The sequence below is a fragment of the Centrocercus urophasianus genome, unplaced genomic scaffold (genome assembly GCF_019232065.1).
Source record: "Centrocercus urophasianus isolate 14NV4802_14NV808 unplaced genomic scaffold, USGS_Curo_1.0 seq_40, whole genome shotgun sequence".
Lineage (NCBI taxonomy): Eukaryota > Metazoa > Chordata > Aves > Galliformes > Phasianidae > Centrocercus > Centrocercus urophasianus.
Window position 1 is genome coordinate 4,823,919 of NW_024884978.1, and position 17,566 is coordinate 4,841,484.

Here is a 17,566-nt window from a genome sequence, read left to right on the forward strand (position 1 = left end):
TTCACCAGCAGGGAAAGCACCACTCCACAGCCACAGCACCTGCTCAGGACCACTCAGTGCCACATGGGGCGATGGCCCCCAGGACCTCTTGGAACAGGCAAAGGGCAAACCTGCTCCACAGCAGCACCCCTACAGCCCCCCAACCTGCCCTTCCACACCCAGCTCACGCTGATGCTCATTGCCTGCTCAGACACCGGCAGTTGGGTGCTCAGGTGTTGCCTAATTGCCCACCCACACATGGAGCAGCACACAGCACGGAGCCCCAGAAGGGGGTGGGGGTCCTGCTGCCCCCCCCCCACAGCCACGCCATCCCCGATGGCAAACAGCCTCCGCAGCCCCTCTGCATTGATGTCACATCAACACTAGGATAAAAAGGGATGGCAAAGGCAGAGAATGTTAATTAGAGGGAAAGCCTCATTAAAACAGAACCGCAGCCCCAAGGGTGCAGGAGGGGGACAGGAAAGCACGCCACAAGGAACAGAGGTGCTGCATCTGTGGGCACCCCGTGGGGCCGTGGTGGGCTGCATCGCTCCCCATGGAGCAAATGGGATGCACTGCTGTGCCGTGCAGTCATACGGGTGCCGTGCAGCCCCAGGGTGAACCCCATGTCTGCCCACGCACAAAGTACAGCATCACAAATGCCACAGCAGAGTTTATTTGTCACAGAAAGCTTTTCCTCCTTTTCTTTTCTTCTCTTTTTTTTTTTTTTTTTTTGGCTGCTCAGCCCAGTTTGTCCTCACAGCTCCCAGCACAGCTCTGCCCAGTGGCTGCAGAGGAAAACGTGCCGACATGCAGCAGGGAGTAGGGAAAGGCACCTGCTGCCCATGGCACGGGATGGCAAAGCACCCCACACCTCTGCTCTTTGGGGACAACTGTTCACCATGGGCATGGCCACCTCCAGGTCCCCAAAGTGTCGGTGTGGGGTGGATGCACCGATCTGCTCCAAGCACTGTGGGGATGTGGAGCATCACTTCAGGAGTCACATCAATCCCTGCAGCAAAGGTGTCCAGTTAGAAAACAACAGCAACTTGAAAAGCAAAGAAATGAAAAGCATCTGCCAAAGGCAGCAGTTTGCAGCTGGGCTTCCAGAAACACTTCAGTGTAAAAAAACCAAAACAAAACAAAACAAACTCTCTTCTTTCACAAGCACAGAAAGTATTCACAAGATGAGGTGCAAAATTCCTCTTCGACTTCAAAGGCATTTCTCCTGGCCCGGTACTCAGGCCCTGGCAAGGCCCCTTGGAACGTCCTGAAAGCACAGCTGCCATCTGCCATCGCCCCACGGCAGCGCTGTGCTGGGATGGCAGCACCCAGTGGGCATCGGGTTGGGTGGGACACAGCGTCACACGTTGAGAAGCAGCCTTTGGGAGCTCCCTGTGCAGGCCGTGCCATGCCTCCGTCCTTGGCAAAGCGCAGAGTCGTGTTGGAAGCGCTCAGGTTTGGTCTCGTGCAGCAATGGGAGCAGCAGGCTCTGCACGCCCCAATGTAACTGATGGACATCACAGACTGCCCTGCCATGGAAAAGTACCACGGCCATCCACAGGAACACTTCCAGAGGCATTTCACCCTGATCTCACCCAGGAGCGTTCAGCAGTTATCCTGGGTTGCTATAGGAACCTTAAATAGTTCTTGCATCCGACTGCTGTGTTAACACTGGGATTTGTGTTTGCTTTCTCTTCCCTCTGCAAGAAGAGCCAATTGATGAGCACAGGTGCAGGGGGGGCACCAGCAGGGCCACGCAGCCCCCCATGGCACCACGGGGGTTCAGGGTGCCGGGACTCATGCTGAGCTCCGAGGTCAGCACCAGCCCCCCATCCCTCCTGGTGGGACACCGGGGCTCAGGCGCGGAGCAGCTCCTGCAGTGCACGAGGTGAGGTGACGGGCAGGGAGCAGGTGAAGTTGCTGCAGACATAAGCAGTGGCTTTGCCCTCCTTCCTCTCCAGGGAAGAAAGGAATGGCAGCTGGCGGTAGAGGAATCCGGCACGGTCTCCATCTGCGAGCATCAGCACCTGCGGAGGAAGGAAGGGGGGCTGGAGCAGCACGGCGTCACCCCCTGCAATGACTGCCCTGCTCCCGCAGCTCCCCCAGGCATGGCACAGCAATGGGCCGGGGGCTCTCAGCAGCACCGGGAGGATAAGGACAGAACCGCTGGGATAATGAGCTTCTTTGGAAAGCAAAACATTTGTTCAAGCCTCAGGCCTTGTGGGCTGACAGGGAAGGCTGGGAGCACATGCAGCCCACCTTGCTCAGCCCCTGCCTGGCCCTCAGCCTGCTCCCCCTGCCCTCCTCCCTCTCTGCCTTTGTCTGGAATTAATTCCAGGAGTGATTAATTACCAATTCATGTCCAATCTGAAATTCATTATTCATTTTTCTCACATGCTCCCTAAGGTCCTCTTGCGGGGCCAGGATAAAGGCGAGCCGGGGAGCTCGCATGCTGCAGCTGAGGAGATAATGGGATCCTCCACAATTACCCTGAAGACCATTAATAGGGCCGGGATCTCAACCAGGATCGTGATCCGGCCCGCCGGCCCCAGGGCGAACACAGGCAGGGAGATGGCAGCGATGGGGGTGGCTGCATCTGGTCACACTGATGCCCTGGGAGCAGCACAGGGAAAGCAGGCGGTGCCCAGCACAGCAGCACCACGTCCCAGCACAGCGCTCCTCCGCCCGCCAGCCCATCTCAATCTGCCGGCGCCCTCAATGCTGCTTTATCATTACAGCGAGGATTTCAATGTGAGGTTTGGAAGGAATTAATTACTGGAGCGACCTAATTAATTGCGTTCCCGCAGCCTGGGCTGGCCTCCAGCGCCCTGCCAGCACCGGGGAGCGGGGGCGATGCTGACGTCTCCTCCAGCCCCGATTCCCAGAGCAGCTGCATCCCTGAGGCTGTGACTGAGGGCTGCAGCACTGGGGCTGCTGCTGGGGTGGGAGGGAGGGAGAGGCCGAGGGATGGGGTAGGAAATGCAGGGGCTGCACCTTGTGCCCTGCACAGCCAGCAGGGGCGGGTGCAGGAGGCACTGAACACAGCCCACGCCAACCTCGGTGTCAGACTCGGGTCTCATCTCCCAGCGCACAGATCTGTACGGGGGGCAGCTGCAGAACACAAACCAGCTGTGGGTACGAGCGTGGCACTGTGTGAGTCCCAGTGCAACGGCCTGGGGATGCCCAGCTCTGCGGCGCTGTCTCGCTGTCACCCTCCATCACGCCCTGCTGACACTGAACAGCGCAGACCGCTGGGCCCGGCCGTGCTGACAGCGGGGAGCAGCAGCTGTCAGCACAATGGGTGCGGGGCTGCAACATCCCATCTGCTGGAGACAGGCTCAGCACCACGTGCTGCAGGAACTGCAGGGCGAGCTCAGGTCCTACAGCTCCCATAGGACGTGCATGGAGAAGCAGACACGCGCCTTATGGGACCACACCTGGCAGGGAGCTCCCTGACACGTTCCCGAGCAAGAAGGAAACTCCTACTTGCTGCAAACCCCATCCCACTCGGTGCCCAGCTTGTTCCAGCTCTGCATCCCACAGTACATCCCCTGCCTATGCCCAGCCTCAGCCTCCCAAACAAACACCCTGCTGTGCTCCTGGAGCCATCGGCTGTGCCCCCTCCCAGGGCACACTGGGGCACCCGGAGTGGCTGTGGGGAAGGTAGAGGGGAGCTCCCAGCAGCACGGTGCTTTCCAAGCCTGCAAACTGGGTCACCCACTGTAACCCTTCCAAGGAAGCAAGAGGAATCAAGGCAGAGCAGAGGGGGCTCAGACGCAGCACAGGGAGCGAGGCACTGCAGGGACGGTGTGGGGAGGACTGACTGTTGCATCCCCACGGAGAGGGCTCCTGTCTCTCTGACACCATCACTGACTGCTGCCAGGCACTCACAGAACACAGCCTCCATGGGCAGCTGACACAGAGACAGGCAAGGGAGCTTCTGCTCAGTCTGTCCCAGCTCACCCTAGCTGGGTTACAGAGGGACACTGGTGCCTTGGCCAGGGGATGCTACGGCCACGCTGGGAATACAACGGGATTGCAACAGCTGCAGGGAGTGTGGCTGCAGCCGTGAGGACAGAACAGGGACAGGCTGACTGCTGTACCTTGTTGGGGATGAAGGTGGAGTGCACGCAGCGAAGCATCTCTTTGGTGTCTTCTCCTTGGGGGTCCCCACAGATCACCACCTGTCCAGATGCAGCACAGATACAGAGGGCTGAAGTTCCGTGTTCCCACTCCTGCACCCAGAAAGGAGGAGGGCACACCAGCTCATACCTGTTTGAGGGTGTGATGGAACATGGCAGTGGCCCGGGCCATCTCTGGCAGGGCCAGTGGGATCTTCTGCAGCCTCTCAGAGAAGGCAGCCAGGATCTGCCCAGCTTTTTCCACCCACTCCATGTGGCCAGAGTACGAGGCTGCTCGGAGCAGGTTTGTGACAGTGACGGAGTTGGCAGCGGGCTCTGCTCCATCCTGGTCTGCAGGGGACAAGGTGTCACAACCAGCCCAGTGCCAGCACCACCCCTGACCTGCCCAGGGTCCCCACACACCGTCCTTCAGGCGCAGCAGCAATGAGGGGTCACCAGCCTCACTGGAGAAGTACGCAAAGCCTTTGGGGTCCCAGAAGAGCTTGTCTTGTGTGTGCTGGAGCTGCAGGGCCCACTCCAGCCAGCTCTGGTCCAGCGAAGCTTCATAGAGGTCAAAGAGACCCTGAATGATGAAGACGTAATCCTCCAGGAATCCATGAATGGGAGCAGCACTGCAACAGCAGGGGGGAAAGACACCAGTGTCTGCTGCCCAGCAGGGCAGGCTGGGGGAAACTCTCTGCACTGCTGTCTGTGACCAAGGAGACACCGCCTTGCTTGGCTGCCTCCCGAGCTCAGCCCGAGCTCAGCAGTGGCTGTGCCAAGGCACCATATGAGGGTAGTGCAGGTCAGCAGCAGAACAGAAAGGCTCCTACCAGCTCCAAAGACAAGAAATGGAAAGGATTTGGGCTGAGTGACACTTCTTGCACCACCACTCACCTCTGCTCCACCACATCGGCCTCGCCACGGTAGCAGCTCCGCAGCAGCCTGCCGCTGCCTGGCTCCACGAGGTGCCTGCGCACAAAGCCAGCCGCCTGCGCTGCCCGGCTCACGTACTCCTGCTTGGCCAGCACTGCTCCAGCCTGGGCAAAACCTGAGATCATCAGTCCTGCGTGGGCACAGGGAAAGCTCAGGCACAAGGGAATGGCTGGGTGTCACACATTTTCCTCCACAGGATGCTTCACACAAAGCTCATGCTCCCTGACATTGTAACTGCAGGCCATCATCTCCTCTGCTCTCTTCCAGCCTCCCAGAAAGTCCCTCACTGAACTACCATCCAGAGAAAGGCAGAGCACTGAAACCACAGCAAGATCTCAGCCTTTGCCTGTGGGCACAGGCTGTGAGACTTGGCTCTGCGCTGTACTTCCAGCTCAGGCTGCAGGCACGTCCCACAGGGACAGGAACAGCACCCCATTCTCACCCTGCTGATATGTGGTGAGCACAGACCTCAGCCCCATCCCTCCCAGTCCTGCCAAGCAGGCTGTGCCAGGGAAGAGTTTTGCTGCTCTCTGCTGGCAAGAAGAAAATAAAAAAGCCCAACACAGCACTATCTCACACCAGCAGCAGCCACACAGACGGCTGTAGATCCACGCACCGTTCCACGAGGCCAGCATCTTGGTGTCCAGGTGGGGCCGTGGGCGCTGTGCCCGGGCTGCCTGCAGCCTGTGCCTGCCCTCCTGCAGCACAGCACTCAGCTGCCCCGGCTGCAGCCCAAAGCGCGCGGCTGTCAGCTCCGGGGAGGAACGGACAATGAGGACATTCTTGCCCTGCAGCTCCTTATGGGGGTCCTGCAAGGAGAGCTCTGCTCTAGGAACACGGCTTGGACCCACGTGCCTCGGGTGCAGCAATGCTCCCGGTGAGGTCTGCACGACCCCTCACCTTCCTGGGGCTCACGTTGCCGTCCTCCTTCACCCCATAGTGGTGCATGAAGACATCTCCCAGGGTTATGCCCTCTGCAGCCCCCTCCACCGTGTCAGGGAGCAGAGCCCGGACCTCCTCGGCTGCCCACACACAAAAAGCTCCTTCCTGCTTCTTGCTGGAGGCGGCCGTCGGGTAGGAATCTGCATCCTCTGCACTGTAAAAGCCTCCGGTCTGGGGAGGAAACAGCAGAGATGTGCGGCTGTGGGCACAGCCCTGCAGCACAGCACTGCATCCCAGGCAGGGTAAGTAAGTGACCTGGGGAACACACCTGGCTGCCCAGGTCCCGCGAGGCGTACAGCAGGATGTCGGCAGCAACGTCGGCAAAGAACTCATCACCAGAGATCTGCAGGGGAGGCGAGGCGGTGATCACTGCTGTGTTACAACGGGCAGGGGGGAAGGAGACACAGCAAGAAGTAACGGGACACGGAAAGAGCTACAAGGGGGAGAAGTGCTGGGCAAGGATTTTAAACACGAGGCACATTTAGAGCCTCACGGGCTAATATCACAGACCTGTACAGCACTCCTGCCTGCACAACAAACGCTACAGATGGGGAATAGGGGAGTGCTCTGTGCCCACTGATGGGCAGCCCAAGCCCTGCAGGAGCCCACAGCCACACCTGGAAGGCTCTGCTGTACACAACTGCCAGCTGCCCCTGGTCATACAGCATCTTCTCAAAGTGTGGGACGTGCCAGTGTTGGTCAGTAGAGTAGCGATGGAAGCCCTGTGAGGAACACACAGGTGTCACCATCGTGCTCCACCTGCACATTGCTGCAGTTTAACTCCAGGGCACTCCTCCTACCTGACCAATGTGATCGTGAATGCCCCCATGTGCCATCATCTTGAGAGTGTGCAGAGACATCTGCAGGGCACGGGCCCCTTCTGGGGTTGTTCTGTGCAGAGCCCAGTAGGTGAAGAGGAAATTCAAATTCACTGAAAGACAGGGACAGGCTGCAGAGTGAGCTCTGTGCACTGGCCAGGCTCAGCCACAGGGACCACACTGACCTGGTGTGGGGAACTTGGGGCTCTGTGAGAAGCCGCCATACTCCTCATCGTAGGAGCCGGAGAGCTGCTGGAAGCAGGTGGTCAGCACCTCCAGGGCCGGGGGGGCTGCCTGCTGTGTGCCGACCCGGGACAGGGAGTGCAGCGCTTCCAGGATCCTCTGGCTGCTCTGCAGCAGGGCCTCCTGGTTCTGCCTCCACTGAGCGGCGGTGAGAAAATCAGTGCTTCCTCTTCTTGCCTTTTTTCTGCCTCCCAACCCAACCTTTGTCTGCATTTCTCAGTGCCCTCCCCCTGCGCAGCGCATCCCCATCCCCACCCCCACTCCATCCCCACCCTCACCCCCATCCCACCCACCCTCCTTCAGCCTCTGCTTCCCGTGGCTGCTCCCCATCAACACCACCCCAATTCTGAGCACCGCCCCCAGCTGCCCGCTTACCTGCTCTGCGATGCGGAGCAGCACAGTCCGGAAGCCCACATGATGAGCGCTGTCCTCAGGGGGGAAATACGTGCCCCCAACAAAGGGCTTGAGGTCCGGAGTCAGCCAGACGCTCATCGGCCACCCCCCGCCGCCACTGGTGGCCTGGGGGACATGGGGCAGAAGGATCTCATGGGGGGCTCCTCGGGAACACAGAAAGGAGCCTCGAGAAAGAAGGGCAGAGCGTGCCCCAGCCCTGCCGCGCTCCCCCACCTGCACGAAGGTCATGTACACTTTGTCCACGTCCGGCCGCTCCTCACGGTCCACCTTGATGCACACAAAGTTCTTGCTCATGATCTCACCGATCTCCTCGTTCTTGAAGGACTCCTCCTCCATCACATGGCACCAGTGGCAGGTGGAGTACCCGACTGAAAGCGAGCGCAGCACGCAGGGTGAGGCCACAGAGCCACGGAGCAGCCGGGATGGGTGCACAGGGACACCACACTGCACCGCCCCACCTCCACCCCGCTGTCTGACAGCGGAGCCCCAGCCCTCCCACAGCCCCTGCTGTGCCCACCGCTCTCTGGGGCACAGCCTTTCCCAGCCCCACGCCCCAGCACAGCTCTGTGCCATACGGAGTGGAGGAGCAGCACAGAGGCATCCCTCTGGCTCACCTGCTGCTCTGCACTCCTCAGCTCTCCCAGGACAAGGGCCTCGATGGCCACGATGGCCCCTGAATGCAGCCCGCCTTCCAACAGAGCTGTTACGGCTCTCAGTGGTAAGGAATGAGCGCCGGGCAGCCTCACCCCGCAGCTCATTTACGACTGGGACACATAAAGGTACACCTGGCTGCCAGTTACCTGACAGGAAGATCAGCTTGTTCTCCTGCTTCGCTTTATCAAAGGCTTCCTGACCCCAAGGGTACCTGCAGAGGATGAGGAGCAGCCCGTGGGGCACAGCTGCCATCAGGGCCCACTCTGGAGCTGCACATCAGGCAGCAGCCTCCTGGTGCCAGCCCTGCTAGGGGAGGATGAGGAGGAAGGGCTCGGTGCGCTCTCACCAGTCCACAGGGTTGCGGGCGTGCTGCTGCAGGTACGGGGACTTCTCGTAGATGAGCCGGTTGGTGGGGCGGGCCGGGCTGCTCCTCCCGGCCGTGGCCATGGCCATGCTGCCCGCTAGGAACACCGGCCTGCAGCACGGGATGCGCTCATTAGTTCGTTCATTCACTCGTTAATTCACTTTGTTGCCCACGGGGAGAGCCCGATGCGGGGTGCTGTGTCCCCGGCACGCTGCACAGCCAGAGCCCTCGGCGAACCAGTGAAACCCCTCCTGGGCTCTGCCCCAGCATTGGGAGGGGGACAAGGGGATCCTCCTGGTGCTGGGGACAGAGGGAGGGGTGCACAAGTATGGAGGTAGCAGCAAGGGGTGCAGGAAGGGCACGTGGTGGGAACACAGTCACAAAACAGAGGATATAGGAGAGATGCAAAGGGAGTGCAAGGGGAAAATGCAGGGGGGAGGAAGGCAGGAGGAGATACAAGCAGGATTTAAGGGAATGCAAGGGAGGACGCAGGATTTACAGGCATGCAGAGGGCACAGAAAGGATTCAGGGGAACAAAGAAGGAGGCACACGGAAAAAAGGGACGACGCAGGAGATAGCAGGAAGGATAAGAAGAGGCGCAGGGAGCTCTTCGGGGCACGCAGAAAGGATGCAGAGGTCTGGGAGGGGGTTCAAGAGAACGCAGAGAATACGGAGAGGGCACGGGGAGGATTCAGGGGATGCGGAAGCGGGGCAGGGAGTATCCAGAGCAGTGCACTGGAAGCGGGTAGCACTCCGGCAAGCAGAAGGGGCGCACGGAGCGGCACGGAGCGGCACGGAGCGGCAGGCAGGGCGCTGCAGGGCGCTGCAGGGCGCGGGGCCGGCAATGCACGCTGTGCCGCAGCGCTCCCCCCGCTCGGCCGCTCCCAGCTCCGTCTCCCGGCTCTCCCCCATACCTGCGGGCCCTGCGCAGCGGCACCGCGAACATGGCGACGGGGGAGGGGCGGAGCCGGGCACCAAACTGCCTTCCTGGGGCCGCCCCCGAGCCGAGCCGAGCCCGCCCCGCGCGGGGCGGAGAGAGCGGTAAGAAGGCGGCAAGCGGTGTCCGTTCCGGTATTTTATTGCGGCGGTCAGCTCACGGTTCCCGAATGCCGGGGCGGCCGCGGCGGTTCCGGACGCGGAGTCACCCCGCGTGGAGCAGCGCTGCCGGCGGCACGCGCTGAAGCACGACGCAACGCCCGCCCCCCCGAGCAGCGCTGCCCGCGGTACCGAGCGCTGCTTCCGGTGCTCCCCGTAGGGCGGAGCGCCCGGCCCGGGCTCTGCGCGGGATCCGGGGGCACGGAGGACTGCGAAGGGCTCGCAGCCGGGGCTGACCCGGGCTGGAGAGCGGGGACACGGTGCCCAAGCGGAGTAACATCCAGAGCGGGGAGAGCGCGAACCGGCCGAGAGCCGCGCGGAGAGGGCAGCACGTTAAGAGGAACGGGGCGTTTCCAGGGCAGAAGAGCGAAGAGGAGGCACCGTCCGTCCGCCCCAGGGCCTCCCCCCGCCCCGCCGAGCCGTTCCCGGCCGCGCACCGAGGCGCTGCGCGCAGAGCGGACAGTCCCGGAGCCCACTGATGCTCCGGGCGCGGTTCCTGCGGGCGGCTCGCGCTGCTTGCCGTCCCCGGCGGTGGGAGCGGCGGGGGAACGGCCGGGAAGGAGCGAGAGCCCGCCCGCGGTGCCGGCCCGCAGCCCTCAGAGGAAGGGGTTGAGCCCTCCCTGGGGGGCCGGGGGGCCGCTCAGCGGCAGCAGAGGCTGCGGCAAAGCGCCGGGCAGCTCGGGGAACGGCCCGGCCCCCGCCTGCGGGAAGGCACTGGCGGAGGCGGGCAGGGCGGCGGGGACGCTGCTGAGCGGCAGCGGCAGAGACGCGCTGTAGGTCATGGCGTTGGCGGGCAGGGCGGCGGGCAGGCCGGGCACCGGGGAGCCGGTCCGCATCTGGTTGAGCGTGGGCTTGGGCTGCTCGGCCAGGCTGAAGGGGTTGGTGGGGGACGGCGTGCTGAGACCTGCGGGAAGATACGGGGGGCGTCAGGCGGCCGCCGCGCCCCGATCCCGCCCCAATCGCGCCCCAATCCCGCCCCGCGGCTCAGCCCGGCACCCACCCGACAGGAAGGGGTTGCGGGTCTTGGCGGCCTGCGGCGGTGCCACCAGCGAGTCCAGGTTGACCAGCGAGGAGGCGGCGGGGCCGAGGAAAGCCTCGGGGGTTTTACAGTCCTTCCGCTCCTTGCAGGATTCGGGCAGCGAGTCGGCCAGGTTCGCGAGGTCAAAGCTCTTGGCCGGGTCCTGCTTGGTGCCGGGGAACAGGTCGCCAAAAGGGTCCAGCTCTGCGGCGGGGGAGAGGGCTGTCAGTGGGCTGCCTGGGCGCCGACCGCAGGCAACCCCGACACCCCCCCGACTGCGGGGTGCACACGGGACAGGCTTTGGCCACACCGCAAGGAGCCATGCACAAATGTGGGAGCAGCTCCAGGCTGGCTGTGGAAGCAGGGACGGGGATGGAGGAACGTCACCCCCTGCCCACGCCGCCCCGTGTCTCCGCTTACCGGCGGGGCTGCTGGACTTCACCGAGGAGGGCGGCTGCGAATGCTCCATCTCCGGCTGCTCAGCTGCCTCGGGTTGCTTTGCAAACAGGTCGAAAGCATCCCCCCCTGAAGCTGGGGGGAAGAGGTGAGACTCAAGGAGGGGAGCAAAGGCTGGGAGGCGTGTGGGGCTGCAGTCAGTGCACGCACCAGCCCAGAGACCAGAATGGGCCAGAACGGGAGCCTGGCCTTGAGTGGAAAACACCCCCAGGCAGCACAGTCAGGAGGAAAAAAGCACGAGGTGATGGTTTGAAGACCAGCGCTTACATCCAGCTCTGGTTATGCTCTTGCCTCTTGGGACCAAAAGTCTGGGCAACTCCCCATGTGTTGTGGGCAGTGGACACAGGACTGCCACAAGGTGGGAGGAAGCAGCCGAGGAGGAAGTGAGAGCAGCACCAAGCTCAGAAACACAGATTTCTCCTATAAACAGCCCCCATCTGCAGCACCGCACCTGCAGACACCAACCGTCCTGTCGCGGGCTGTTTTAAGAGGGGCCAAGCCAGTAGGTATCAACAGGGGAACATCAGCCCACTGTGGGAGGGCTTCATTAGCTGCCACAGTAATTTCAACAGCCTGACTAGCTTGCACTAGAACAAAAGGTTCCCTGAAGTCTTCAGCACACCAAGGAGGTCCTGCAGGATGGCAGAGCTGGCTACAGGAGAAGGGCGGGCACCCGAGCTGTCAGGGACAGCCAGCACAATGCATGGTCCCTAGCAAAACCCCATCACCACCCAAGCTGCTTACCAGGGTTAGGGTTAGGCTCAGCCACAGCAGCCCAGGGGTCAGTGGCTGGCGTAGTGCCGGAGCCCTGGGCCGGTGGGGACGTGGCTGTCCAAGGGTCTGCAGGGGTGAAGCCAGACGAGGCGGCTGCCTTCCCCCATGGGTCAGCAGAGGCAGGGGGGAAATCCCAGGGCCCAGCAGCTGTTTGCTGGGATGTAGTGCCTGCCTGGGGCATGGGCTCCCCACTGCTGGATAGCACTGGCACCCAGGGGTCTGCTGTGCCAGTCCAGGCTGCTGGCTCCGCTTTGGGTTTCATATCTGAAAAGGGAAACCAAAGATAAGAGAATGCCGCATATCAGGGATGCACTCAGGGACTGTGGATTCCCATCAGCACTGCCACCCAGATGTACAAAGGACAGGGCAGGGGAGGGAGGAGAAGCCAAAGGTCATTGTGGAACATTTGGAATTGCACAGGGACAGAGGAGGGGAGAGGAGTGTGCTGCCGCCCCAAGCTTCAGCAGCCCCCACCTGGCATGTCCCATGGGTCAGCAGACGTGTGGCTGGAAGGAGCTGGTGCCGGCCCGAATATATCTGCCAGCTCCAGGATAGAGGACTGCAAACAGAAAGGGAATAAAGAAGTGAGGGGAGCCCAGGGCTGACCTGAGAGCCCAGCCCAGGGCCACAGCATCACTTAAGAGGCTGCATGTGCAGCCTCTGGTGCTTCACCTGGCTTTTCTTCATCTTATCCTCTTCCTGCTCTTCCTCCCCACCTTGGGCAGTCTCCTCCAAGGCTCTCTGCAGCAGGGAGTTCTCCCCTTGCCATGCCCTCACCTCCTGCGGGAGGGAACAAGGAACGGGGCCGTGAGCCCCAGCAGTCCCGCAGCAAGAGCCTTCTCCAGGAAACAGACCCAGCGCAGGAGCTGCCACCGCATCCCCCAAAAGTCCCAGCGTCTGAGCAGAGGGCTCCACCAGGCTGAGCGCCAGGAGAGTGCACAGCGAGCGGCCCCACGGCAGGGAAAGCAAAGCGAGCGCGAGTGCTGCCAGCAGCGGGGCTGCTGCGCGAGGCAGAGAGAAGCCCAAGTGCGAGAGACGGAGCGCCCGGGGCTGCAGGGCACGGGTACCTTCTCATGCTCCTCTTTGCTCAGCGCGAGCGCTAGCTGCAATTGCCTTTCTTCATCTGTACTGGAAATTGGAGGAAGTGGCTTCTGCCAACAGAGGAAATCGGGTGAAATTTCAGCTGGACCTCAGTCTGCCGAGCGGCTCGGTGGTCGCCATCCTCACCGCCAGCACCCTGCGGCCCCTCGCCGCTGAGCCCAGCACTGGGAGCCCCAAACGGCCCGGGCTCAGGGTCTGCCCCATACAGAAGCTCACAGCCAAGCTCTTGGGGGGGTTCATCCCCGTACCACCGTGGCAGCCCTGATGCGGAGTGTCTGTGTGTGTGTGCACGGCTGTACACGCGTGCAGGAATGTGCACAGCCCAGGTGGTCTCCAACAGGCAGTGCTTTCAAGAGCATGTTCCTACAGCACTCGTCACGGCAGAATGTGGAAGCTATAAATACTGCATTTCCAGGACAGAAATAGGGATACACACATGCTGTTCAGTCTCCACCAGGCAGGGGAAGCGGGCAGTGCTAAGTGCTGTGCCAGAAGTATGTCTCCTAGTCCGGCAGGTCTGAGGACACGGTGCTGTCTGCCCAAGGACACTGCCCACGTGTGGGGACACCCGCTGGCAACCGCGTCCTTTTGTGCCTGGCCGTCCCTGTGTGCTCCACACACACCGTGCCAGCCAGCGACAATCTCAGCCGGCGTGCAAATAATCTGTCCCCAAGGAAACGGGGCCGTGGAGCAGATAGGAGAGGGGACGGGCCTGGAGGAGGCACTGCAGTTGAGGCCACAGCTTGTTGGCTGCCCACATCCCTGCACAGCTCCTCCTGCTCGAAAGGAGCAGCCACGGGCAGAGGCAGATCATCCTCTGCACAAATGGCCTCTGACAAAAGTGACAGAAATGAGTGTCAGGACCAGAAGCCCTCGGTGGAAGTCAGCCAGGTTTGGTGAATGAAGAAGGGCCCCCCCGCCATCCCAGGGTCCAGGAGAAGCGCACGTGCCTGTGTCTCATCCATGGTGCTGCCTCCACGCTGCTGTGACTGGGAGGCGGGCACAGCGCGAGCAGCCCGATGCAGTTGCGGGTCAGTGCACAGGCGTCGGGCAGCCCCAAGCCACCCCTTCTCCATAATGGCCAAAGCCCTGGGTACAGGGCAGCCCCGCCGCACCGCCCTACCTTCTCAGCCTCCTCCCGACTCATTGCCAGGGCGAGCTGCAGCTGCAGCTCCTCCTCACCCGTTGTCTGGGGACGTGCTTGCTCCAGGTCAGAGGCGAACCGTGGGGATGAGGAAGATGCTAGGAGAGAAAAGAAGAACAGGTGAAGAAGTGGTGCTGGGACTCTGGGGAGATCAGCCACCTGTCAGCCTCCTCCCAATCCCATCCACATCTGCAGCTCCAGAGTGTCTTGTCTCCCAAGGGGACGTACCCCGCATAAATGCTTACAACCTCAAATGAGCCACGGGTTCAGGGCAGCTGAGCATCGCCTCCCAGAAAGAGGGAGCGCACCCGGCACAGCGTCCTCCCCACCGGCCCCCGGGGCAGGACTCACAGTTGAAGGAGGAGGGTGAGCCCCGCGTCCGGCCATAGTCGTCCCCGTAGGGCGATGCGCGGCGGCCGTAGGTGGACTGATGGCTGCCGCTGCCCATCCCCTCCAGGGCCATGCGCTCCTTCGTCTGCAGCGCGTGCGCCCGCTCCTGCTTCAGCCGCTCCTCGTCCTTCAGCAGCGCCATCACCTGCTTCACCTTCTCCCGGATGTTGATGCCCTGGTCCTTGCCGTCACGATCCACGTACTGGAAGTCCTTCAGCGTCTGGATGGTGTAAAGGTTCTCCCGGCACTGGTGGGTCACCTTCTCGGAGCCGGTTTTGATGAGGTAGTCCAGCAGGGTGAGGGCTTTGTACACGTGCCTCCAGTTCTTGCCGCTGTCGTTCAGCCGTCGCCAGATCATCCCCATGACCTCGGCAAAGGCCACCGTGTTGAAGGTGAGGTCCGCGATCTCCGACATCAGGGAGCTGGGGGGTCCCCAGGGGTCATTGGAGGTGGCCTCTCGCACCTTGATCTCCGCCTCTGAATAGTTATGCACGATGTTCTTCACCTGCCGGCGCAGGGCCGAGGTGGTCATCTTTGCGTGGTGCCCAGGACCCGCTGACAGCGGGCGCGCGCAGCAGGGATGGAACGGGTGCTCACAGCCTCACCAGTGCCTGCAGTGAGGAATGGAGACAGCTCAGCACCACCCCAGGCACCAGAGCCCCATCCCGTAGCACCTCGGGCACTTCTCAAGGTGGAACTGCCCATTGCCATGGTGTGAGCTGCTCTCACTCACCAGAAGCAGGCGGGATGCTGGATGGGAAAGAATCGTACAGAAAACCAATAGCTAGCAATGCAGAGCTGCCAAGAGATTTGGCTTCAGATTCAGCAACATTTGGATGAGCTTTTACCAGGCGCTTCTGCTGTGAGAAGCACCCACCTGAAAATGGCAGCTCCCTCCTCCAGCCCCTAGCTGCCTCCAGGCCTCAGCCCCACCAGCCCCCAGCACGCTGCCTGCAGCCCCGCTGTGGCTTCCAGACTCCCAGTGCCACCAGAATGCACCACACAAAGACCAGTCCCAGTGTGACTCCGAATCTGCCCTGACCTACTGGCACCTGCAGCTATTCGGGTCATTTCTCCCAGCAAACATGGATATTTTACTCCTGGGGAGGAACCACGGGGTCACTGAGTCAGAGCGCTATTCTCCAGCAATCAGCAGGTAACACAAAGCCTTCTCAAAGCCCCAGATTGTGCCTGAGCCTCCCGTGCACTGGGGAGGCTGCTGCTGCAATGTGGTGGCAATGCTCCTGGCGACCCACACCAGTATCACTATCAGCAGGGCCCCCAAAGGCAGCCTGTCCTGCAGGCTGTCACCGTGCAGCCCTGCCATGCCAGTACCAGGAGCTGCCCCGATCCCTTCCTGCCTGTAAGTGCCCGTCCTTCATGGGCCACGCAGGGAGGTTGCAAAACCACACGGCTGCACTGCGCCTGTTCCTCATGACCCCATTACAGCTCTGTTCCCTGACCCCTCAGCCGCCAGCTGGGAAAGCACCGCGATCCCCATCTGATCCCTGGGATCAGCAAAGCCGACAGGCAGGGGCTGCTGGCACCGGGTGGAGCCCCGCACGCTCCCGCACCAGAACTCACCGGCAGTTCTGCGATAAGCCGGCGGGCCCGGGCCTATCTCGGCAGCACAGCGCACAGACAGCAGCGACCGGCAGCCGACAGCCGCCTCGGCTCCCAGCACCTCCCCGCACCGCAGCCCCGGCACGCGGCTCTCCCGGCTGCCGACACCGCGGAGCCGACGGGCAGAGCCCGCGAGCCTCGCAGCCGGTCCGGCACCTCCGGCACCGCAGCTCGGCCGTCCCCGTGAGTCACGCAGCCGGCTCTGCCGCTCGCGGCCGGCTGAAGTTTCTCACCCGACACTTCCCTGTCCCGATTCCCCTCCGCAGTGCTGCCGGCGCCGCGGCCTTTGGATCCGTCTCGCCTGGCACGGGAATGCTTTGGGATGAGGGCGGCGGTGCGGCAAAGTCCTCCGGGACTCTGACCCGCACCGTGCCTGCTGCCAGCACTCGGGAACAGATAAAGCCGCGCCGCCGGCCCAGCGAAGCCCGGTGCTGCGGGGCAGGACGTCCCTCCTGCCGCCAACAGCTCCCAGAGCCGGGCACGGCCCCAGCGCAGCGATACGGGACCGGGCCGGGAAGCCGGTCCAGATGGACCTGCGCGGCCTTCCTGGGAATGCTGCGTGCGGACAGATGGAGAAGGGGCTGGGATGGGGGGGAGGAGCGTGGCCCGGGCTGAAGCGCTGCAGAGAAGAGAAGGTTTTGTCCGGCACAGCGTTCCCCAGAATATAAAGGCGGTGAAATAGAAGCTGTGCGGGAGATAAGGCGGCAGCCGTATGGAATTACTGCAGTGACCTTGAGCTCGGGGCTGCCCGGTGGGAGAAGGGCGGCGGGACGGGTCCTCATCGCTGCGTCCCGGCACGGGGACCGCGGAGGTGAAGCGGAGGTGGGGGAACGCGGCCGGGAGCGCGCAGGAAAGGGGAAAGAGAGAACCGAGGGGAGGACGGGGAAAAGGCAGAGCGGGAAGCGAGCCGGGGAGGCCGGGGAACATGGCAGGGAGGAAGGGAAGGCTCGCTTCATCTTTAATCAGGTGCGGGGCTGGGAGGAGCGGCGCACGAAATGGAGGGAGCGGCGAGGAGCGACCCGGCCCCGAGCACCGGAACCCTTCGGGGACCGCAGCCGCCCCGGTGCCGGCGGGACTCGGGCAGCCGCAGGCCCTGCCCGGAGCAGCGGCACCGCACCGCCGGCCCTCCGCAACCCGCGGCGCTCCCGCCTCCAGAACCTTCCTCCGTCCGTCCGCCCTCCCTCCTCCCGCTTACCTACGCGGAGAGCGGCCCCGCCGATCCGCCGCCGATTCCCCGGTGCCGGTGGAAGCGCTGGAGGCGGCCGTTGCCCGCCCGCCGTCCGCCGCGCTCCGCCGACCCGCCGGGCTGGCTGGGCAGGTCCGGCCGCGCGCCTTAACCCCTTCGGGGCCGCCCGAGCCCCGGCACGGCCCCCCCGGCCCCGGGCAGCCGCGCTCAGCCCCCCCGGTGCGCTGCGGGCCGCGGGGATGCGGCGCCGAGCCCCAACCCGCCGCATGCGGGAGGCGGGGATGCTGGAATGCTCCGTCACTGCC

At 62.9% G+C, this 17,566-nt stretch overlaps 2 protein-coding genes across 4 annotated transcripts; both read right to left on the reverse strand.

Annotated features, from left to right (window-relative positions):
- Window positions 1–639: 639 nt before the first annotated feature.
- SPATA20 (spermatogenesis associated 20) lies at window positions 640–9,420 on the reverse strand. Its single transcript, XM_042833106.1, has 16 exons — window positions 9,389–9,420; window positions 8,457–8,585; window positions 8,257–8,321; window positions 7,670–7,824; window positions 7,418–7,561; window positions 6,985–7,180; window positions 6,782–6,912; window positions 6,599–6,703; window positions 6,250–6,324; window positions 5,940–6,152; window positions 5,656–5,848; window positions 5,001–5,169; window positions 4,527–4,735; window positions 4,255–4,454; window positions 4,086–4,166; window positions 640–2,009 (listed from the first exon to the last, which is right to left on the reverse strand). The coding sequence occupies exons 1-16, from the start codon at window positions 9,418–9,420 to the stop codon at window positions 1,839–1,841; spliced, it is 2,268 nt and encodes a 755-aa protein (XP_042689040.1). The 3' UTR covers window positions 640–1,838.
- Window positions 9,421–10,150: 730 nt separating this feature from the next.
- EPN3 (epsin 3) lies at window positions 10,151–17,347 on the reverse strand. Of its 3 annotated transcripts, none has more exons than XM_042832861.1 (10): window positions 17,271–17,347; window positions 14,414–15,063; window positions 14,042–14,160; window positions 12,885–12,968; window positions 12,490–12,597; window positions 12,292–12,376; window positions 11,788–12,081; window positions 11,008–11,118; window positions 10,570–10,791; window positions 10,151–10,473 (listed from the first exon to the last, which is right to left on the reverse strand). In XM_042832861.1, the coding sequence occupies exons 2-10, from the start codon at window positions 14,982–14,984 to the stop codon at window positions 10,166–10,168; spliced, it is 1,902 nt and encodes a 633-aa protein (XP_042688795.1). In that variant the 5' UTR covers window positions 14,985–15,063; window positions 17,271–17,347; the 3' UTR covers window positions 10,151–10,165. The 3 variants fall into 3 exon arrangements, with proteins under 3 accessions (XP_042688795.1, XP_042688797.1, XP_042688796.1); XM_042832863.1 differs by lacking the exon at window positions 17,271–17,347 and adding an exon at window positions 16,309–16,406; XM_042832862.1 differs by lacking the exon at window positions 17,271–17,347 and adding an exon at window positions 16,037–16,127.
- Window positions 17,348–17,566: the final 219 nt, after the last annotated feature.

What these genes read in the sequence shown, in the direction of transcription:
- SPATA20 (XM_042833106.1), bottom strand. Translation starts at nt 9,420, where the DNA reads ATGTTCGCGGTGCCGCTGCGCAGGGCCCGCAG. An exon ending in TGCTCCGCATCGCAGAGCAG is followed by an intron (nt 7,181 to 7,417) that starts GTAAGCGGGCAG and finishes ACCGCCGCTCAG; the next exon opens with TGGAGGCAGAACCAGGAGGC. An exon ending in CGCGGGACCTGGGCAGCCAG is followed by an intron (nt 6,153 to 6,249) that starts GTGTGTTCCCCA and finishes TTTCCTCCCCAG; the next exon opens with ACCGGAGGCTTTTACAGTGC.
- EPN3 (XM_042832861.1), bottom strand. Translation starts at nt 14,984, where the DNA reads ATGACCACCTCGGCCCTGCGCCGGCAGGTGAAGAACATCGTGCATAAC. An exon ending in GCAAAGAGGAGCATGAGAAG is followed by an intron (nt 12,598 to 12,884) that starts GTACCCGTGCCC and finishes TCCCTCCCGCAG; the next exon opens with GAGGTGAGGGCATGGCAAGG. An exon ending in TGAGCCTAACCCTAACCCTG is followed by an intron (nt 11,119 to 11,787) that starts GTAAGCAGCTTG and finishes TCTTCCCCCCAG; the next exon opens with CTTCAGGGGGGGATGCTTTC.